This window comes from Buteo buteo, chromosome 3 (genome assembly GCF_964188355.1).
Source record: "Buteo buteo chromosome 3, bButBut1.hap1.1, whole genome shotgun sequence".
Classification (NCBI taxonomy): domain Eukaryota; kingdom Metazoa; phylum Chordata; class Aves; order Accipitriformes; family Accipitridae; genus Buteo; species Buteo buteo.
The window spans coordinates 34,383,138-34,407,319 of NC_134173.1; the positions used below are offsets into that span (position 1 = coordinate 34,383,138).

At 36.9% G+C, this 24,182-nt stretch overlaps 1 protein-coding gene across 7 annotated transcripts in view; it reads right to left on the reverse strand.

The window, feature by feature from the left end:
- Positions 1-5,753: 5,753 nt before the first annotated feature.
- PCMTD1 (protein-L-isoaspartate (D-aspartate) O-methyltransferase domain containing 1) overlaps positions 5,754-24,182 on the reverse strand; it is a 45,902-nt gene continuing 27,473 nt past the window's right edge. For 5 of the 7 annotated variants that reach the window (XM_075023280.1, XM_075023275.1, XM_075023276.1 and 2 more), the window contains 4 exons: positions 14,433-14,604; positions 13,872-13,892; positions 12,720-12,843; positions 5,754-8,424 (listed from right to left, as the gene is read on the reverse strand). In XM_075023280.1, coding sequence (XP_074879381.1) covers positions 8,054-8,424; positions 12,720-12,843; positions 13,872-13,892; positions 14,433-14,486 — 570 coding nt within the window. In that variant the 5' untranslated portion in view covers positions 14,487-14,604 and the 3' untranslated portion in view covers positions 5,754-8,053. Of the gene's footprint in view, positions 8,425-12,719; positions 12,844-13,871; positions 13,893-14,432; positions 14,605-22,944; positions 23,099-24,182 lie in introns of those variants that run through there. The other 2 variants (XM_075023282.1, XM_075023279.1) reach the window with 2 other exon arrangements.

The window sequence follows — 24,182 nt, forward strand, 5'->3', positions numbered from 1 at the left end:
ACAGTGGCTTGCAATTAGCAACCACTGGAGTCCATGGATTAGATACAAGGTGAAAGATCAGTAGTGGATAAAAAAAAGCAAGGTTACTGTGACAGAACTAAATTTGTCTCACCATAATTGCTACCACCACTGCAGAGAAAAGGACATTAGCATGATGATTTCAATAGCAATAAAATGAGATATTATGTTTACAGAAAAACAGTTACATCAGAATTTATTATTAATCTCAAATTAGTATCACATCACTATCGCTCCCCAAAACATCAGTTACCCCCCCTTCTCCACCAAAAAACCAATGAAATATATTTTTGTGTTCAGGGGAAAAAAAAAAATGGACTGATTAGTTTTTAAGCCCAATTTCCGGAAGTGAGATAAGGTCATTGAGATGCACATCACTATTAAAAAGATTTAGTAAGGGTTAAAGAAAACCTAAAATCCCAGTTTCTGGATATGGAGAAGTCACTGAGTGCAGGTACTTAAGATAATGATCCTGTAACTGCTTTCTACAACATATTCACACAATCCCTATTTTAGGGAGCGTCTGAGAGTAGAAAAGAGGAGCTGTGGAATGAAGCACTAGGTTTTCATAGGAAGATAGCTTGTGTTACCCCTATCCCACATCTCGGCATATACAAACTGTGGTCTGAAAGCCGCTTAGCAGCACTCTGTGTACCTTGTGCTATTTAAGCTAACAAGCCTGCCAACCTTTGCATCCATGCAAAACCTCACTCTGGCCTCTGAGCATTCAGCATTCATGTCCTCCCTCTGCTATCACAATAGTTTAGAAATGTGTTCCATTTTTCAAGAGAAGTTGAAACTGCATCCTAGTAAGATTGTTGCCAATACTCATCTCAGCACCGGCATCATTGGCAAAGTCGAGAGCATGCTATGGAAACAGCATGACAGATCTGTTTGTCTCATGCTTTAAATATGACGCTTGCTTTTTTGGCCATCATTTCACATTTCCCCCCCCTTTTCAGAAGTAAATCAGCAACTGCCAGAGACTATAAACTCTCAGGACTGCAAAACTGCCAGTTTGCATAATCCAGAAGCTTGGACAGCTACCTTGGTTTCTGCTGCAAACACTAAAGGTAGGACTAGGATCTGTTCGTGGCATAGGTAGAGGATCTGGAACGGACAAAACTCTTGCCCGGGCCCTTAGCAGTGGACCACCAAAGCAGTGCTGCAAGGCACTTCCCTGCAACTTACACCTCTTTCTCTGAGAAACGTTGTCCTGCTGGGGCCAGGCTTTAGTGCAACAGTCGTAACATTTAATGCATATTTGCTTCACGACTAGGGCCTCCCTTCCAGCCAATGCCTCTGCCACACACGCTGCTCTCCAGCTCAGGAGACGAGCAGCAGCGCTGTACAGCAGGCACAGCAGTAGCTGCCTACTGCATTACATAGGTCTGCAAGAGTCATGCACAGGGATGGATGACGTCATGCACGGCCGTTTTCTGCACAGACATGCTTTCCTCACATGTCCCAGTGTCCAATCTTCATATATGGTCTGAAGTAAGCATTAGCATGAAATCCAAAACAACTCTGGCAGCTGAAGACAGCTAATGCCCAACTACAGTTAGTCAAGCTCTTACAGACCCTTTTACAGTGTGGTACCTTGAATTTCTATGAATGGAAGGCTTTATCCACATCAGCAACTCTGAAAAGGTCTCAGCTTACCCCAGAAAAGAACTATTATAGTATACACCTAAAACAGAAATTTCAGAAATTTGGAAAAATCATAAAAAGACTTGGAAAATGATTCTCCATTCTCCAGATATGTATCTAAGCAAGTTACTCAAAGAAATCTTTCATTATAAAAACATCAATGTAGATATTTGTCTTTTCTACCAGTTGTCAGTACAGAGCCTTTAAGTTTCCTGTAAGGCAATCCTGCCCTCTTTTGGTGCAATTTATTATGCACAATTTTTTTGATACAATTCCTCAGCAAGGTCAGAAAGCATTTTCTAGGCATGTACTACTTTTTTTATTTTGTAGAAAACCAACCCGTTGAGTCTTGAAAAAAACAAGCTAAAAAGGACTACAAATAACAGACTTAGTTTTGTAGGATGCTGATCTAAAAAGGTCACTACTGTTAAGATTACTGAAAGCCAATGTTACAGAATTTGTTAGATGTGGAGCAAACAGTACAAAACCAGTGCACTATATGTTTGCTCTTACTGATTACAGCACAAATATGCACTGTACCATTTAGCAGAGACACAAACTGAAGGCCAGGACAAAAACTAAAGTTAGAAATATTAAAACCAGGCATTTAAAGTGGCCAAAACATGGAGCAAAATCTCCTTTCAAGCTAACATACAAAGACCATTGATTGTACAGACCAGGGAACTGGCAGAAATTAAAGATTTTGAAATGGGAAACAAAACTTTTTGCCAAATTTTTGGAGACAAAATGACTTGTTGCTACTGCTTATTTACCGGTCACTTTCCCCTATATAAATTTCCCTCCTCTCATTCCTCCTTTATCCCTGCTCCCAGCCCAACCCTAAAAAAAAAAAAAAAAAAAAAAAAAAAATGCTTTTTGATCACTTAGTCAAGTAGAGACATGAAAGCTTGTTTTCACCTTTGTGTAACCCTGCAATATGGTACTGACATTGCCAACAGCAGGCCATACACTTTGTACTAGTTTGCAAGGCCTCTGGACTGGCTACATCCGAGTTTTCCTTCACCTACCTGTAGCTTTTACTCAGTGACTCTCTAGTTGACCTGGTGTCTATAGGTAATCTGTTTTGCTTATCTTAGTATGGTACCAGCCTAGTTTTATACAGATAACAGTAACAAGCCATTACTGGTGGCAGAATGAGCCACTTATCATTCTCACACAATGCCATAGTGCAGAAAATGCAGCCCTGGTAAGCGAGCAGAGGCCCTGAGAAGCGGGAACACAGGAGGCGGTGTAGGTGAATACTGGCATGGGATGGCAAGAGCTGAGGCCCACAGCTGGTACTGGAGATCCCACAGCTGTGCACACCGCCATAATGGTCAGTTAAAAAAAAAAAAAGCAGACCCAAAATTTCACAAAACTGGTCTTAAGGGTAACAAAACATGGTATCTAACATACGCAGATTATCACACATAGAAAACTTGGATACAAGCTGGAGCTACAGAACAATGAAGATGCCAAAGCACATTATCCAACATACGAATGACCCCCAAGCTGATCCTGAGAGAGCAAGAGGAATCAGCAACATCAACAAAATATTCCTCCCATGAAGGACTGCACAGGCGCAGAACTGTGTTACCCTCTCCAGCAGTTGCAAGCTGTGGATTTAACACTCAGGGCAAATGAAGGGAGATTGATCCTAACTCCAAGAAGAGGAACAAAAACGAAGAAGTGCACGTATTACAAGTCTAATTGTATTACTGTGGTTATTACTGTCATTCTCTTTCCTCTATATAAAAGTACTGTAAGTGCACCATTGTTTTCTAAAATATTTAGGTCTAGATTAACCACAATTCTTAGACTGTTCAGATCTCAGTGAAAGAGCGAGCGTGTGTGTGTGTGTGTGTGTGTGTGTCCCCGCCCCCCTGCCTAAAAAATGAGTTTGAGTGTCAACACCTTCCGAAGAAAAAAAAACCACCGACCCCCTTCTAGGAAGTACAGATTAGTGAGCCTCCAGATCTTGACTAGGAATCAGGTGAAAGCTTCAGTATAAAAATGGCCACTTCAGTCACGGTGGTTTATATCAGAAGATGGAAACAGTCTCTATCTTGGACATACAGGTTGTCATACAGATTTGTAATAAGTAAGTACCAACACCATTTCAGAAGTGAGAGTCTAAAGTAAGGCTCCTGAACTAGTTAGTTTCCGTACTTAAACAGCCCAATTTTCAGAGATGTGACATGAATAGAAGCCGCTAGGCTTCACAAAGTAAACAGAAACCTGATCAAACTCAACATCCTGGTGCAGGAACTCAAAAGGATGCCCGAGAGAAGACTCCAAAGTGTATATCCACAAAACCCCCTGTAGATCTACGTCAGGACAAAGACTACCAAAATAGCAAGGAAATGCTCATAAAAAGACAAAACAGCATTTAGCATGTACTGATACACTTTTGCCCCGTTTTCTCTTCTTCCAGCCTACAATCATTATGGCTGCTTGTGAATGCATGAAGGAAGAGGCAGAGAAAACAATTCAGTGCTTTCTGTAGTGCTTTCACTTCTCTCCAGCACGGAAGTATTTTGCAGAATATCCTGCCAAGATATTACACAGATTCCTAGTTCACAGCAGCAGAGGATAGAGCTTTAACAGCGAGGTGTAAGTTCCATTAGCTCCCCTGATAAACCTCTTTAAAGCATCACAGAATACAAAGGATGACAATCAGAGGACTCTAGAAAGAAAATGTTACCATCACGTTAAAAAGCACAAATAAATCAGTGTTCCATACTGACCAGAAACATGGTGCAAGCCTGTGGATAAACAAGCCAGCTTCTCTTGAACAGAGTAATTTAACAAGTTGAGATGTACACTGTGAAGCGACAGAAGCCAAGGAAGCAGACATTTATCAAGCCAGCCATCTAGATTTTACTGAAGTTAATTTTACTAAAGGATATCAAGAAACACACAACTTTAAAGCCCTACTGTTCCCATTACACTCCAATGACCTTCTCAAAACAAGTTTATGGAAAGGACCTCATACACGCTTCAAATGTCAAAATAATTAGGAGCTCATTAAGGTGGAGTTGTGTAGACACATGTAAGAACGTAGCACACAACTCCTTTATCTTCCATAATTGATTAGTAAATCACACAAAGGTAGAAGCCTTCTGTTTTACTCAATTACATGAGTAGGAGACACTCTTGAGAGTTGGATTAATGAGTTAAAACAGCTTTAATCAGAACATAGCACATTTGATCACATTCCCCATTTGTTTTCAAACTGACAGGTGAAGATGCATTTAAAGTAGTTTAGAGAAAAAAAATGACAGGATTTTAAAAAAAAAAAGAAAAAAGAAAATAGACTTAAGTTGCCAGCATCTGAACAAGCAAGAGATAGTGCTCAGCTGAATGAAGCTGTTCAGATTCATTTCAAGAAAAACCATTTCCCAAGTTTTTGGGAGGCAGCTGTTTAGCTTTTCCTGAACAACATGGGATTAAGAACTCCAGGTCTTCTGAAAAGACTGCACTGGTCTCAAGTCTTCCACCAGGCCAAAGATAAAAATCACTGGAAGTTCCAATTCATCACATCCTTCCTTACAGTGACCACAATTACAGTATTGCTGGTCAGCCCAGCCTTACCCAACTTGCATTTCTCCTCTAACTGGTAACAATATACTGTTGCACCAAGAGGGAGTTTCCATAGGAAGTGTGACTCACTCCCTTGCTGTTCTTACCTTAAAGTTTTCCTTATTTATTTGGACCCAGATAGTTGCTCTGTTGAGGGTGAAAACAATCTCAATATTTAGGAAAAAAAAAAAACCAGGATGAAACTGTTCTTGAGTATATAGCTTAAGTATAGCTTCTGGGCTGTCCAGAAGAAACTAACTCTCCACATGAGTACTTCAACAGTAGTGCTGGGCCCAAAACAGCTTTCCTGTGTCACGAATAAACATCTCATCTTCCAACCTTTGCAAAAATTAAAAATTGAGCAAGAAGGTGTATTTCTCTATTTCTGAAATTCAAGAATAGCCTTTATTAAGAAGTTACTGACCTAACTATGAACAAACTGGTATCTGAATTTCCAAATAACTGAAAATACTTGCATAGAAACACAGAAATTCAAACAAGAAGAAAACACAAAAAAACCATTTTATTGCAACAATGTCCCCATCATCAACTGAGATGGCAAAAATTAAGTTTTAATTAATTTTGCGTTTCTACCTTTTTATTTATGTAAATATAAATTCAAGAGTGTAAAATAAATCCACATATAAAACACAGAAGAAACATTCTCTTTCAGTGACTCCAAAAAAACCTTACATACTGAAGAATCATGACAAGTCATCCGCTGTCCATTTTTTCCAAGTATACAGGTGTGAAAGAATGCAGAAATTTATTCTCCAAAAGCATCCTGTATAAAGTCCTTGAAGTATTTAAGTAATATTTAGTAATCTCATACTCTTGAGCTTATGGATGTAGATTCCAAGAAAAGGAGAGACAAAAAAAACATCTCAAACTTCAGATTATTTAAACCCCATCTAAAATAATCAATTTAAAACAAGATTATGTTCAATTCTTACAGCTGAAGCATCACAATTACTTTATTAGTATCATTATTTTGGAAAACTATTTCTTCTTAGTTTTTCCTGCTTTTAAAATAAAGTCAAAATATCTATTTCAAATAGTATTGTTTACTTATACTGTAAATATATTGCGGAAAGTAACTCCACATGCTGGTACAACAGGCCTTCATGAAGTTCCACTTAAACATTACTATGATGTACCTTAAAAAAAAGGGACTACAGCATGAAATGCACCATAAAGAGTCAGTGTCATGGCATTATGTATTGTCTTCCTCCTCAGATGCAGCAAAATGCTTATGTATTTTGAAGTCAATATTGGACTGTTAGACCATATGAATATTGGCTGGTTATAAATACTTGGACTAGGAACATTTACTGTTTTAGAAAGATGTGATTATTTTGGTTTATTATTACACAAAAAAATTCTTACCAGTATTATAAAATGTATCGTGCAGGATATTTCAATAGGAATGTTTTTCACTGGGTCCAACAGGCATACGTTTCCAATGATTGTGGCTTTTAATGCATATCATACCAAGTTCTTAATAAACAGTGTTTTCCCTCATGGTTATATTACAACAGAATGAAGAAATTATGATGGCAAAAGCAAAGTTAAAAATGAGAACCGCAAATAACTTCACAACTAGAAGAGGAAAAATCGTAGAATGATGTAAATCAGCACTATTGTGGGTCCCCACAGTTGCACTGCTACTCTTAGGTTTCCAAAAGATGCATATGACTTTATATTTTTGTGCTAAGAGCCATGCTCAGAAACAAAATATAGGCCAGCACAAGTTTACCTTCTTGGAGATGCATGTTAAGTATAAAATTCACTTACTAAAGTGCATTTGCTGAACAAATTCTAACTTCTACTATTATAGCTATCCCAATAAGCAATACAAACTAAACTTTGTTGAAATTCTACCTCTACTTAAAAGCAGTAAATATAGATGACTGAAATCTAAATTACAATTTTGTATTACCAAACATTCTGACGCAATGCTGTGAGCTGTAGAAATAACAAAGTGTACTGTCCTAAACTTCCCACAAATGAGGAAGTGCTTCTAGTTAGAAATACTGAAAGTGTAGAATGGAGTTAAATACAAGCAGAGCTGAAGTAAGCATTGCTTTGCTTCTTATTCAATATGTTGTTTCTTTAAGGCTCTGAGAGAAGCTGTTACTTTTCTCAAGATCTTTTGGCAAAAGATACAGATGCAGAAGTAGCAGGGTCATCTGACATTTCAGAACTTGTATTTTCATATTTCATTAAAGCCAGCTCATTCAGTGTCTGTATACGTTTATTGCACTTGTGTTGTTGGAATACATCTATACCAACATAGTAATAATGATTGCAACAAAGCCATAGTAAAATAAACTTTAAAAGGGTCTGATTCTGACATTAGAGGATAAGTGTCTGCATGTTTAAAATGTTTCCCTAATAATAATAAATACAGACAAATTGCTCATCAAGTCAGATGCACATGTTTAACAATTATTTAGCATATATAAAATTTCACTCATCCTTTTATCAATACAAATCTGTTAGGGATCAAAAAAGACTTACCATGCAAAATATTGATTAGTGCTGCATAATGGAATATATATTTCTATCAGTGTTAAAACAGCATTTCCAAAATTTAAAGAAAAATAGATTTTTAAAAAGGGATTCTATTGTTGAATGCAAGTCTTCCTTGTAGCAAAGACAAGATAGAGACATGTTACGATTTATCGCTGTACTTCAGTCTCAATGAAAGACTAATAATAATCTGTCCACCTACTTTTTAATAAATGCTACATTTTCAAGAATAAAGGAACTATCAGTAGGCATTACTTCTACTTAAAACAAGTTATTTCTCTCTGTAATAGGTCAAGTATGCTTTTAAAGATTCAGGTAATGGTAGACTCATAATCTTCTCTCTCAACAGATTTCGAGGAGGCTCTTCTGGCTTCAAGGCCTCACTGTGATCTTTATCCTCTTCCTCTTTGTTGTCATCTTCCATTCTTTCATCTTCTTCACTATCTAGAGGCTGAGGAATGAGCTGATTACCAACAAACACATAGGTGTTAATCCTGCGTCTACGACATCTCCTGCGTTTTCGTTTTGGAGGAGCCTTCTGAGCAATACCCTTGGCTTTCATCTCCTCATTTATGAAGTTTCTAAGGGTGCGTCTGATATATATTCGAGCTAGGTCCTGGAGATTCCTAACAGCACATGGAGCTAAAATGAAAGAAAAGTAAGTTATACTAAGTGAAATTTCCCTCTAGCAAAAAAATTACCTGCAAGGCAGTAAGACAAATGTTCAAGAACAACTGAAATTTTAGTACATGATACAATATGCAAATGAAACAAGGGTAGATAGCCACCTTGACAAACCCTATGGCACAGTCCAAGAAATTAAGAAGTCTTTTGACAGTTGTGCAAGAGAAGTAGAAGCGTGAACAGATTATTAAAGTAAATTTAAGAAAGCGCACAACAAATATGTCACCTTTTAGCACCTGGCAAGTCTTGGGACCCACTGCTGGCACTGTTTTAAGATCCTGCTGCTGGGAAACAATTTCTACCCCTATGTCACATTTGTTTAGGCAAGTGCCTTTCTTCTGCCTCTCTCTTCCATTCACTATGCTTTTCCCTACTTCCTACTGAATCCAACTGATGAGGGATGGCCACATCAACTTCACAGCTGACCAACCAGGTAAGTCACCCGTATTTTTGCAGCAGAAAAGGAATCAGAATTACTGAAGTCCTGAAGAAAAAAAAGCAAGTAACAAAAAGCCAAAAGGCACATATTTTCCAATGACAGACAGGGAGGTGATGACTAAGTATTGCTGGGCTGGTGGATGCCTGCCCTAGATGAGCTACAGCTGGCTAATTCCAAGGAAAACAAAACCAAAAAAGCACTCCAATGAAAACCACATACTGTTGAACCCTTCAACATTTTTCTTCCTATACAAAGTAGCATAAAATTACCGGGGACTATGGCAAGGAAGTTAGTGAAGAAATAAGTCTGATAATTACACTTCCAATATTGCATTCAGCTTAAAAAACACTCAGTGTACTTCAAACAAAATCTATTGTTTCATACACTGACTTCAATTGCATGCTAGTTACTCATATCTGAGACAGAAAGTATGTTTATGACTGGCAATACTGATTTCAGCTAATGCCAACAAAAATAGAAAAGAGAACAAGCGTCACTTGTTTAATGTAAAACCAAGTCAAAATTCAAGAACAAACCCTATCTAACTATCCAAAACACATCTGTAAGATCACGCTAAGCAAGCCATGATTGCAGACTGTATGGCAATCATAGTAAATGCAAGCACAAGGTAGGTATATAAAGTTGAAGTAATGGGGTAGCAGGCATTTGTCCTGTATACAGAACCATGTGAGAGAGACTTCATAAAATCAGAAGAAAAAAAAATAAATTTCCTTCACAAGAGGGTGGAAGAAAATTTTGAAACACTGTATCCTGAAAAAGGTGTAAATGCAGTAAACTCTCAGCTTTCTTATCCTGTAAGATAATATAAACTAACCACATCATTTTTAGTGCTAGTTATGATTGATTGTATTCTATTTGATTTTGAAGACAGCATCTAAAAGTTTTAAAGACAAAGTAAGCTCCTCACAGTTGCATCCCAGATAATAAGCTGTAATTGGTAACTACCAACAATTCATACTACATGAAGTCGGTCAAGGCCTGAAGCTCCTGCACTTCTGTTCAGAAATCTCAGACACGCACATAGCTAGCATAAAGAAAATAAGCTTTTAGAAAGCTTCAGACTTGCTGTATTTAAAACAACAACAAAAATGCTTGAGAGGTAGGAAGGATAGTTAGGAAGTCTTACAGTAACACAGTCAGAAAGCTTTCCTATGCAGGTAATATAAAATCTGTTTGAATACAGAACTACTCAGGAGAACACCTAGGGAAGACTTAAAATAACAGAAGTAGCCTTAAGTGTTACTGATATTCATAGATTTAAGCCAAGTGGACCAAGAAATACAACTAGCTTTTGTTTTAATGAGTGATCTTCTCAAACTTGCTTAATGTTTAAAAATTGTATCTGAGGGTAACCAACTTAAAAATAAAGTAAAATTTAACTGAATCTAAGAAGTTTCATCTTTTCTCCTTCATTATGATTGAATAAAAACCCAAAAATTAGACTTCAATAAAACCTATCATTGTGACTTATCAGTGATGTATGTATTGGGCTCATGATCACAGTTGTTAGTTCATACACTGTGGGTCAACACAAGTTTACTTCCTATACTAAGTTAAGCATGAAGCTATGCAACCATGTTAACATCCTGCTCAAATGTAAAACTTTGTTGAGATGCAGAATTTACTTTACCAATACTAGTGGTGCTTGACCTTTATCACATAGCTTTAATCTACCCAAAGACAGAGTTCATCCTTGCTTGCAACATGCCACACAGGTGTAACCACTCTGGTGTTGAATAAGCAATCTTAAATCATTTACACATAACATGAGAATCTGGATGTGGTTTACTGCCACTCTGTCTTAGTTTCTCTCCTAACAGCACTAATCAAACTATTCACATTATGGATATTTTATTTTTTTTAAATGGAAGGAACAGGATGCAATTTTTGCATGTTTAATGTCCACTTCCTTCCAAATGTCTAGCAGCAGTGAACTGTGTCCTAACCAGTAACTAAGTTGGTAAAATGATCCTTTTAGCAACACCGCTGTAGTTTTCTACGAGAAAAAGATTCTACTTTGAGAATGACTGGCTGAAAGGTATTTTACTAATACCTATGTACATGAGAGTTATAACTATAGTCTATATATAACATTACATATGTGTCAGAAGGTATTCAAGGGTTTTCCAAAGTATGGCATAGACTCCATGTTTACTTAGTAGTGCCATCTGCAATTTCTGGCTAAAGTTTACAGAAGGATAATGTTTACTAGACTAATCTGAACTTTTTTTTAAGCTTCACAGTAAAACTAGACCAGCCTGAGCAGTGGAAATAAGCCTATTTTACTGATTTCATTTTGCAGTGCAGCTTTAAGCCCCTGATGTTGTTTTGCGGGGTTTTTTTTCCCTTTTAAATAGTGCCAACTTAGTAGCACATTTGCATGCTATTTTCTTCTTCTCACTAAAAAGTAATTTTGAAATTATTTTAAGCTACTTAGAGGAAACACCTTTATTGTACTACAGTTCAGTTCTGAGCGCTACTTTCTGCACTATTTTCATTCTGAAAATTCAGGAATGGTGACAGAGAACACTTGAAAATCCTCTTCTGTCTTCTAGGGAATTAGACTGCATAAAATCATAGTAAGACCAGAAAATCTGACAAGCCACTACTCTATTTCACTGTTAGTCATGATACAGACTATCTATTATGGACTACACCTAAAGCAAAGAAGAGAGGAAAAAAAAATATCTTGTATTAACAAGTTAATTTCAGGAAATAACATCTCAAGTCTCAAAAATCAAGTGTTAAAACAACCAAAATGAATTATTTCTGAGGAAGAACTGATTATACATAAAGGAAAGGATCTTCTGTACTTTAAACAAAATCAGTAAAGATAACTGTATTAAGGAACTATCCTTGACAAGCTCACACACACTCTCAACAGCCTCTCTACTACTCAGTAGTTACAGGCAATACAACCTGATGGGACATCCTGGACTCCTGAAAGGTTTATACCCATTTCACAGTTAAAAAAAACGTGCACAGAGGCAAGAAAAATGCCAAGAGGACAGAGGGATTAGTTCCCTTTGGTTGTATGTTAACAGAACAAAACAGGAGAGAAAAATAACTTCTAGGCTCTTTGTTAGGTTTATTTAAGTTCCTACAGGCTACTGAAGCTCTATGTATTACTCTAGTCCTAACCCTGTCTACTCTGACAGAAAATTTCAATGCTACACCTTTCTCTGCCACTTTTTTCCCCTTTCCCTTATCATGCTATCTTATCATCTTGCCAACAGATGTACTTTCAGAGACGTTCTAAATACCTTTACTAACCTAATTCAAAGCATTGCAGCTAGAAAGCCAACCTGAATGACTAATAAAAGACAGCTAAGCATGACTCTATCAGTTGCAGACACAAGCACACTCAGCTATTAATATCCTACTGTACCATAGCAGCACTTTAGACCTGTTCTGTCCATTTCAGGGGGAAGAGAAGTAGTATTTTTCTCTGGGAGACCATGAGAAAGTTAGCACTCCTGACAGACCTAATATTAGCTTGCTATTTTATCTATACCTTGCTAGAAATAGAGAAGCTGAACCTGAAAGGAAGAGAAGTCTGGAAAAATAAGATGGAAACACTGTATCACTTTAATTCAGGATACTAATTATTTAGTAACAAAGAACAGGTGCCAGGAGCACAAAAACCTATCAGTGAGCTACTGCTTTGCTAACTGTATGTTCCTGTTCTATCACATTATGTCTGTATAGCATAGTCTCCCCACTTCCAGAACACCACCAGCAGGCACTATAACAACCCATCAAGCCAAAGGGAGCAAGCACAAATGACACTTACGCAGTCCCACAGTGTCATGTTTGCCGTTGTCATTTCTGTTTGGTTGCACTAGTGGAGCAAATGAAACAGCAAGGATATTTTTACTTTCCCACGTGTTTTGTCCTGTTCTCAAGATTTGTGTTAGCTGCATAAAAACAAAATAAATCAGTGGTTACAGTTTTGTCATACTCAATACTATTCAGATTGGTGTTCAAACACACTGCTGTTTTGATTTGCTTCAAATTTAATTTATAAAGGCTGTTTTATGAACAGAAAGGACTTTCATATTCCTTGGACCTTCAAATTACTTGTTCACTAGAGTACCGACTAAGGCTCTTTGGCAATGGGAAGAGATGCAGCTGGAAAATTAAGGCCTGAGTTAAGTTTTGCTTTTTCTGATTTTTCCAAGAGATCAGAGAGTACCTTAAATTGGAAGCAACCTCTGGAGTCCTACCTCCTGCTTGAACAAGACCAACTTCAAAGTTAAATCAGGCTACTCAGCAGCTTTTCCGATGAAGTTCAAAAAGATTTCCTAGGACTGAGATTCCCCAACCTGTCTAGGCAACCTACTGTAGTGTTCAACCACTCCCATTATGAAAAATTGTTTTCCCTATATGCAGATAGAATGCCCCCTTGCTGCCATTCATAACATTCTTCTTCCAGTTTGCTGTGCACCTCTGGGGAGAATTGGACTCCCGTCTACTAGGTAAATTATCTACCCCTTTAAGAAGCCAAGTCAGGAATTAAATGTTCCCTTAGCTGTTTCTCTGCAGGCTAGATTAACCCAGATCTTTCAGGTGCTCCTTGTATTTTACATGCTTTAGCCCCCTAACCATTTGTATACAAGGTAGAAATATTCACAGTTTTAATTTTGCTTTCAAATTGTGACTGCTTTTAAGTTGGATTCCATCAATTTCACCTGACATAAGTATCTTAGTCCAATAAATACTGAAAAAAAAAATTATGGAACTGAATCACACAGGCTATGTTTAAATCACTTCAGTATTTTGAGGAAGCAAATACATAATGCAGTAATTCTTTTTGGAAGAAAAAGTAACTAGCATGTTTATCAACAAGCATTTCAGTAATTGTATTCAGGATGACATCAACTTAAGACACATAATCTGTCCTTCTCAATTTCCCTATTAGTATAACAGGGAGAATAAAACTTACCTTTGTAAAGCCTTTTGAGATCTAAGGATGAAAAGTGATAGAAGTGCGAAGTATTATTAAAATAATACACCCGTCTGAAAAATGTTTAATCTGCTAGGAAAAAGTAATATTTTTTCCTTCAGTATTTTTCCTCCCCTTACAATGTCCCACTAATCACAGCTATTTTATATTTCTCTGAAATAAATTCTCTTGGTTTAGAGGGTGGTTTCTTTGTTTTGAAGTACTGACTGAAAACGTCTGTGTGGCAAGGAGATTCCAAAGCAGTTCTGGGACTAGTATAATACACCGCAAATACTATGAATGGAGTTCTAGTTTCACTGAAGACACAGTTTTGCAAGACACTTTGTTGGAAGCAGGATATTGATGCTTTCCTACAAGTTTTTTCCCTTAAAGTTCAAGACTTCATTAAAAAAGACTACTATCTGCTTAACTGCAACAACACAGTGAATCAAGATATCATTAGTTGAACATTAACTTAGTCAAATATACATTTAAAAGCATTCCTTAAATAATGTATTTCTCATACTAAAAGATAAAAAGGGGAAATTGTCACTAAGTCACCTGATCTTCTATAGGCATTACTAAAATGCCTCCAACTTTCAATAAAATTTTCATGTAGTTTTCATGGTCTTTCTGGACTCCAGCTCCACAGTAAATCCGGTCATATTGATGACTGTCTGAAGCTATTTCCAAACAATTACCAACCACAAAAGCAGGTTCACAGAACTCAAATCTAAGGGGAAGAAAAAAAAAACAAAGAGGGGACACATTTCAAATTATGGTTTTTAAAAGCCAGTCCAGATAAAGACAGAAAAAATATTTTTCATATCTTCCCTCATGTAATGAAGATTAGCATACATACTTTAAAAGTCTGTATTAAGGCAATACCACTTTGAAAATAATCTGTTTTTTTCTGCCACATCAGGGACCACCAAAGAAAAACTCTTAAACAGTTATCATTATGTATTATGCAAAACTGAAAAGGCCTCAAAGCATCACCAGACTTCCTAACTGCAAGCAAACAGATTTGTCTAAAGAAACCTTACAAACCATAGAGTAAAAGTGCCTTTATAATAGTATATTATCAACAATGTGCAATATCCAGGCTTTTGAATCAGACGTTCATTTCCTAATAGCTCCCCTCCATTTTTTTTAAAAACCAAGCTTTTAAAGGACTTGTTTTCCTCCACCTCCCAATTTTCCACCTGGAGCCCAATCCACTTTTCCCCAAAAAAGGAATTTAATGGAAAAGTCTGTTATTTTTTGACCACAAACAAAGGAAGAAAAAAAAAGGATTAATTATCTCAGAACCATCTGTTCTAATTTTCATCACCAAATGGAAGTTACACAACTGCTTTTAAGTGGACCTAAGTTTATAACAGAAGTTGCAACGACTCTAAGTACTCTTTGTTGCTGCATAATACAGCAAAGTAAAGATGGACAGGATAGACCTTTATTGCCAAAGCTACATATATTCTCCATTACACTGGTATTTTGTGACATTTTTCAAATCTCTGCAGCACCTCATTGCTTCAGCTGTTCACACCATAATAAAAGTAATTTACCTTTTTGTAAAAAAATTCCTTCAGCGAGTAACTTTATGTTTTCCCCAAGCACTTGAAAATTAAGAAGAGAGGTTACAAAGGAGCTCATAGAAAGGATTTATGGTTTTCTTAGAAAAAAATATTACGTAAAACCTAACACCTTGTTGCATGAAATCATGCATAAACTTCATCTGGCAGTATTAAAATCCAACGCATCTCAAACCTCATCCAGAATGAATGAATTTTTCTAAAAACTTACTCAGATAATGTAGCCATTTTATGAACTTTACAGCTGACTTGTCATTGGAAGAGTATTTTTTTTTTAAACTTGGCTAGCAGTGGCAAATCCCAGTACACCACCTGACAACATTAAAATCTACATTTCTTCAGTTACAGTGAACCTTGGCAGTTTTCACTGCTTAGGGATGCTGCCTATAAGGCTTGGCTGACTTTCCTATCTACAGCACTGCCATTAACAAATCAGAATTCTATTAAACGAGTGTTTTCTTGAAGTGTATTTTTTTCCCCAAGATGCGATGGTTGATCTTGAAAATAATGCTATGCTTCCTTCTTTGACTAGTCACAAACAGACCACAGAATCCTTTACCAACTACTGCACAGCTGTCCCACATGCTCTATGTGGCCAACCGTCGGTAATGTTTCCTCATCCAAATGCAGAGGAAAAACTGAAAGCTACAAACAACACTGGTACATTAAAAAGAAAAAAGGGAGAGGGAGGGGGAGTGGGGAATAACTGCCTTGTTGCACACAACTGGGCAGCTAGCCCAGCCAGAACTGTGGTTGAAATAATTTCAGATTAACACAGAAAGATCTAGAAATACATTAGGCAAGGTTAAATGCTAGGAAGAAAATGAAACCCAAGGCACTGATCACTTTGCTGAAGAAGCGATCTCATTTCATAAGCACTTGGACTATCATGTATTCTTCTACATTCAGTGAAGGTCAAACAGGCAGTTCATGGTGTAGTTTTAATTTCAGGTTGCCTACAGTTTAAGTAAGGATCACATAAATTTAATTTGAAAGTTTGAGCAAAATACCTCTGTGGGCTTCAAAAGTACAAGGCGGGGGGGGGGGGGGGAGGACAACACACAGTGATAGAATATGGTACTTTTCTAAAATGTAGTTTTAAATCTTGAGACAGTCCCTGGTTAGTTTTAGAAAAATGAAGACAGCCTGCCTGCCTAACATGGCAACTTTCACAACTTCTCAGAATGCTTCTCTAAAAGCTGGCAAGCTTATTACCAGATACTCCTGAACTGCTTCCTCTACTAGAAGCTACCCCAAAGCTCATAAAGCCACTGGTCATACCCTCTTAAAATAAGCAGGAACATCAAACTCTCCAAGGAATCAAAAATACAAGACAAAAGAAAAATCCAGAAAACATTCTCCAGACACAAAACACTCTATACATGAGCTGTAGATGAAAATCCACAGTGGTCTTTACAAATATAGTAAAAGCTGAAGAGAATTTCTCATTTAGCTCCACAGCTTGCAACCAGAAGGGCATAAAGTGCAAATGAAGGCACAGAAGCAACTTCCTATTCCACCTGTAAGAATGAGATGGGTTAAGCACTAGAGACCAACTCTGCCTATAGGCACTTTTAAAATTGGGTGGACTTAGCACAGTTTTGTAGAGACACGAGGCCTACGACCAAACCAGCCAGTTTAGTCCATTAACTTTAAAAAATACCTTCTTCCCTGACATAGCTTCAGCTAGTTTCAACCCAATTTGTGAGCAGCTGGGGTTTCCTGAAAGACTAATTTCCCACAGCAAACCTAAACACTGTACAGATTAGGGTACATGTAATTCCTGAAGATATGTCTTTAGTCCATGTCAGATGAAAAACAAGGGGGTCTACTCAGCTCACCTGTCTGTGCAATGTTAACACCCAGCTGGCCTGCACTGGTATGCTAGCTGCCCCCTTGAACATAGGCAGTTCAGGAATTGCCATAAGTAGCTTCCTGTTACCCGGAAAGCTAACAGTAGGTAGAAGGAATGGGAGGAAAAGGTTATAAACTGCCTCTGGTCATAGCAACATGGGAGTTCAAAAGCCAACCCTCTTCATACGTGCCTCCCACAGAACCAACTGCTTCATTTGCTATGGTATGAGCCGTGACAAAACACCAGAAACAAAGGCATACAGAGTTCATACTCAGCAGAGCACTATGGACTCTTCAAACCTAGTTAAGTTGTACAATGTTGAACTGTACTCCTCCACGCTCCCATGTGAAGTAAACCCCACCAGTGATGCAACAAGACTTTTGCCACTCCCTGAATCTTCAGCTGATTCAATTTTCACAAAAAGATACACATGCCTCTGAATCAGAAAGAGCTGATAAATGAATGTACCATTTTCTTGTCTTTATCTAATCCAGTAATTTGTGATGACCTTCCAACAGAGACTAAAGTAAAATTCTGAGAGTTTGTTCTACTAACTACAAATAATTTTCAAAATAAGCAAAGTCAAGTTCAGTTTTACTCAAGTATAAAAGACTCCATCATTCAATCAGGAAATGATCTAAAACATAAATGCAAAGGTTCTGCAAATACAAGGGAGTAAGCAATCTTAAAAATACCTATCAACAGCATCACAGCCTGTTAGTCTTACAGTATGAAAGTAGTATCAACCACATTGTTTTACAGTGGAACTTGACCTAATCACATTCTTTTAGTCCTAACTGTCGCTACACCCAACAAGTTGATTTTATTCCTTTTGCCTTTGGGATATCAAAGAAGATCAGATATTCAATTTCCTTCTGCGTTACACTGAGTTATCCTTTATTAGACGAATGACACTGCTGAAAATAAATGGTGCACTGCTTTAACATGCGATATTGACAATCACATAAACTACTTATCAAGATGAGGTAATATTTCACTCAGACTGGGTTTTTTTGTTAGTGAGTTGAAATAGAACTAAGAAATGCCAAGTGTTCTTTACCATTTGTTCACCTGTACTAGATGGCCCACAGTGGCCTTACAGAGCATTATATAGGTAACATGAAAAAACCTCTTATTTCATACATCACATGCCAAAAAAGGCAAAAATTAAGTGCTGGAACAATGTGGAGTAGTTTTAATCACATTAGGTTCTTCAGTTGAATCTGGTATCTTAATTACAAGAGAACCAACAGCCAACAGAACAGAAATTAAGAGTTCCCATTATAGATAACATTGCAACAGAAAAATTCTATTCAAACAAGCACTTTCCATAGGATAAATTTAAGCACACATAGATCACAGTTAGCAATAGCCCAAGATAATCAAGCAGCTTTAAGCACATAAAACACCTGTTGACCTGATTCTGCCCTTCTATCTTTTGCGTTTTTGTAATCTACCCCTCAAGGATGGGCGTTTCAAGTTCATCCTCAACGTAGCCACAGTATGTTTTTTCCAGCTAAATGTAAAAAAATTCTGTAGAACTTAAAATGCATTTCTGGTCTTTGCTGCAGCAACTGAAGAAAATTATGTAGTAGATTGTTACTGCCCATGTTAAGTTTCTCCATTTTTATCAACACAATGAAGTATTACTATTGTAATAAAATGAACATCCATTTAAAAAAACATTTATAGCAAAGAGCTAAGATTAAAATTTGTTGCTTTGTATCCATATCCACCAATCCAGTATTTGTGTGATAGAGATATTAATAAAAAAAGTAAGAGAGCATAGTACAATAACCTACTCTAATAGCAGGGTGGTTTGGTTTTTTTGGTTGGGTTTTGGGGGTTTTTTTGGTTTTTTTTTTTGTTTGTTTGGTTGGTTGGTTTTTTTACAAGGGGATTCATTGGTTGGTCCTACTGTAACACCCACCCACAGAACCTACCCTTTAATTATGTCCAACTCTGAAGATGTACAGGATGCTTCTTGGGCTAAGCTCTTCCATCTATACAACTTCCACAAATGCAGGATATTATCCTAATGTCTCTTGAAGATGAAACTAAGTGCAAGTAGGCAAGAATTGTCTTTTTGTTGTTTTTTTTAAGTGGTATACATGATTCTTTAAAAAGGAAGAAATCAATAAAATTGGGGCAAAAAAGATCAAGTAATTTGAAGGAAAAACAACTTTCAACATCCACAGGCTTGTGTTTGAAGGAAACAGTAAAACATGTTACAAGATGCTTAAAAAAAGGAATACTGAGGAGCAGCTTAAACTGCTTACACCTGTCTTTTGCTAAGAGAAAAACTGATTAGTTCTTAAAACCAGCATCAGTCCAGCTACATTCTACACCTTTCAACTACTACATTCATACCATGATATCATCTAACAGTACACTTCTGCCCATCCCTATATTTACTAATCACACTCATATCTCAGCTTGCTGTTCACAGCCCTTACAGAAAGAAAACCCATTTCAGTATGAATTTAGTAAACTGTTTTCCCATCCACACTCATTTCCTTTAGTCAGTAAACTCAAACCCTCCAAAAAGTCTGAAATCTCATTCAGTACCATCAAGCTGCTCCAAGTAACTCCCCTCTAATAGGAAATTTATTTAAATTTAGGGCACAAAGAACTACTCTTCAACTTTAATGATGTATAAGAAAATGTTGGCAAGTTGTTAGCACTTGCCATTTGAGTTACAGTGACACTACACTGGAACAAAAAATTCAAAAGCATTGCAAGGCAAATCTCACGCAACTCTTTTTGGGAAAAAAACCCAGGTTTTAATACATATTCCAGAACAGAATAGTAAATCCAGCTTAAGAACTCATGAAATTAGCTTTGTATCAAAATTCCCTTAAACCATCAAATACATTAATAACCAGACATTGATCTCCATCTGCAAAACATGCAGACTATGAAAACATATGATAAAACATTAAACTATTTTTGCTACTGTGACAAGGAAATAACACTTACTTTTGTCCTATACTAACATACTGCTGTCCTAATTCTAATATACTGCTGACCATATTTTCAGCACAAGGACTCCTCAGGATGGGGGAAGGAGGGAATCAAAAAAAAAAAAATCAGTTCTGGCAGATTGGTTTAGAAGTTTCTTACTCTTTCCACCAACAAAAAAATGGCCTATCTTTTTAAAACACAGCTACAGCAGCTGAAAAGTAAGTGTTTCCTGTGGTTATTTTAAGACACGGACTGAAAAACTACACATAATTTAATCTAGGAGGTTCTGGCTCCTTTGTCCATTTGCATTAAAAAGACAGTACTCTCAGAGCTTCTCCTATGTCAAACAAGAATTTCATAGATCAGCAATCTTACTCCAAGTACTCCTAGAACCTGTTTAAACGCTAGTGCATTCACTAAAGGAAACCTTGAAGAAACTCTCGGATCATTTAGTTAATTTTTCAAGTTTCAAACTGACATAAAACTTATCTTCTTTGAAAACCACAGATGAAGGTGACATGGTTTTATGCGATATAAGATGCCACAAGAACACATAACAGAATAATTACTTTCCAATTTCTATGCCTCGTTAGCCTTTTTCATTCTACTTGACTGCAAAAGTGCCTTAAAATTAGTATCAGATTTAAAGGTACTTCTTGTATATTGCAGGAAAAGGTTTTCCCATTTGTTTCTCAACAAATACTTCCCATGTCATATCCCGTCAGTGATGTCTATTTAAGATTACATCACTAGCTAAGAAACTTAAAACCTGCATCAGTTAATATGGGAAAACAATCTTTAAAGGTGTTAATTCTTTTCCTATTAAGTGGGACAATAGCAGGGCAAAATGCCAAGTTCTTCCCACCTTTTTTTGTATTTTTTTTCTTCATTGCTCATTCGATCTTATTTAAGCATTTTTTTCAAGCTCTTTGAACTAGTCTTTGGTTCATGTATAAATGCATATTCATGGATTGCTACCATGTTTTGTTGAAGTTACACACATCTTACCTATTAATATTATTTGTGAGACCCTCTGCACGTAAACTACAAATATTAGAATGAACAGAAATAAAAATATTAAATCTTTGAAAACAAAATCTACAATGGCAACTTAACTGCCTTGCATCCAATTACAGTAATAGTAATTTTAATCAGCATTAGAGTAATAGACAAAAGTGATGCTGGTAAAATTTCTATTCGGTAATTTTGTCTTGAACATTTTTTCAGCTTCTAGGCAATGCTGTAGGGACAGTAAGTGAGAAACCCGTATCTCTATTTCACTTGTGTTTGTCATCTACATTTCTGAATAAAATTGTCTTGGTTTTCCTATTCTATAACCTCAGCTATCTTGTTTATATGTTTATAATTTCTGATGTTCTCATCAGTTTCACTAAAGTGGACTAAAACACATTACTCTTAATTGAAGAAAACTTCAAGCACTGGTTCTTAAAATTACTTACAACTAGTCTCCCTCTCCCTTCAACATTGGTTTACAAAACTTAAACTTCATTATGTACTATATCAAAGTTTTGGTGGTAAAATGAAGAATTATATTGAAAGAATACTTTTTATCAATTCCACTGTGAATTTTAAGAAAAGTAGACAGGAATATGGAAGCGAGAAAAAAATTCTGTCACTTCACTTTATTGTCAGGGCCCTGATACATCCATGGATAGAAGTCTGGAAAACCACTTATCTGGTTACAAGAACAGAAGAGTATTTGCTTTCTTTTTTTACCAAGCAGAAAAATGGTTTTATAGGTTGAAATTGTTGTATTTTATATGGCGGGTTTTTGTGAAGCAACAGATTTTATAGGAACCATGCATTGAGCACTGCCATCACTTGCTTTAACGTAACAAACATTCTAAATACTATCGAAACTTGTAGCAATGAGAGATTTCCAAAGAAAGGCAGGGTCCACCATGTGATTTATTTATTTATTTCTAGAAGATATTTTGTATGTGGTTCTTAGGGCAAGAATACATACTTCTGCAACTACCAAATACTTGAAAAATGCAGCTTTAGTTCCTTCCTAGGTAAAAGTAGATTGAATTGTCATTTTTGGAGCCTTCTTGTTTACAAGGTGTAGGATTAGAAATAGTACTTCTCTCTAATGCCTCTAAATAAAAAAAAGGATATTCCAAAAGCCTATTTTCCTTTCCTTTTTGTTTAACATAACCTCTGGCATCAAAGAATCCCACTGGAATTCTTGTAGTCTCTGTGTTGTTCTGGTTGGACTAAACCTCAACAAGAATTTATTCACCGCTAGAAAAAAAAAACCATTGTTTACACTATTTGAAACTAAGACTAAATTATCAGTAAAATTCAAACTGAGAAAGCCATCAGTGAGTTTTGGTGACAGTTTGCTTTTCCTGCTTAGATTTTTACTGCAATCATTAACCAGCTGCACAGGCAGGCAGGAGCTTTATTTTCTTTGTGTGTATACAAGGAACTTTCTTTTCATTAAAGCAGATTTGAAATGGAAAGTGAGCCTTCAGAGTCCTAGCAGAAGCCCTGAATTTCCAGGAAGACAAATAAATATTCTGTTGGAAGATTAACCTTACTATTTGTCAATGCTAACACAACCTACTACAGGACTTCAGGAAGAAGTTTCACCCATAACAGTTATCCCAGAAGTAGTACTAGGGTTCTTGTCACTTACCATTGAAGTGGTTTCTTTTGATCCTGAGAAGGGTTGGTGATTTTCTTTCACAGCCAGGACTTCACCAGCTTACCCAGGTTTGGTTTTTGATAGGGTGCTAGAAGATGGGCAACCTAGCCTTGCCCTGTGGCTCTCTCTCCGAGCTGGATATTCTAGGTCTAGAAGTTGACTGGGAGCAGAAAAGACAACACATTCCCCTTCAATAAACAGGTGAAGCGGGGCCTGGTACTTGCACATATGTGTTTTAGATAGAGCCTTCTTAAGGAATGATTTTTCTCCCCTTAACTGGCATGCATTTCCTGAAGGTTTTAAGAATGAAAGAGAGCCTTACGCATATTTCAGTCTCAGACAGAGAACTTTCTTTAGTCTATAATTAAAATCTTTGCACCTCAACCGTGACGACACTTTCAGATGAAAATTCTCCTTTGCTTCTACTGGCAAACATATGTTGTCAAGTAAAATCAAGGCAGCATTTTACCTCTCAGAATGAACAACTCCACCTCCATTTAGAAGAAAACTGTTTTTATAGATTGGTGGGATATGGATACAGATACAAGTGATTACTGGAATTATTGTCTTTCTGAAACAGGTATCTGGAAAAGCTTTTCCTCCAATGAACAGTTCAAGAGGTCAAAAATGAGAGAAGCCCACCTACCAGAGGTAGACAACCCTCCCTTGAGGCAGAGAGAGCGTCTCAAATCCTTCTGGGCATGCTATTTTTACATTGCTTCCAGTCTGTGGTCAAGCGCCTACCCCCATCATAGAAAAGTAAGTTTTAAATTACATTTCAATGACATTCTTATCAGGAATCAAGATAAACAGTTGTATTATACCACTCATCGCTGGATCTTTCCCCCATAACAATGGCATCAAAGCAATATTCCATCTTGCTTTATCAGGCAAAAACCCACCTAAATCATCATGACACAGCTCCATGCAAAAGTCTGATGCAAAGCCAATGGCCTATCGCTCCAAGCAAAGGAACACCACAAAGTTACAAAGTATTTATTTAGGATGTAGGTTGAAGCTCTCCAAGTCTCACCCACAAGGTTAAACCCATTTTTTGTTTCAAAACGAGACTGCTTAAAATATTCAGACTGCAGAATATTATACACTAAAGAAAGAACGCAGGGAAGTGGCAACATAAAGTTTTACAGAATTTCCCATTCACTTAACTCCGTTACTGTCAGGAAAACAGAACATGGTCTCTGTCCTCCTTCTGTTCCCCACATGCCTCG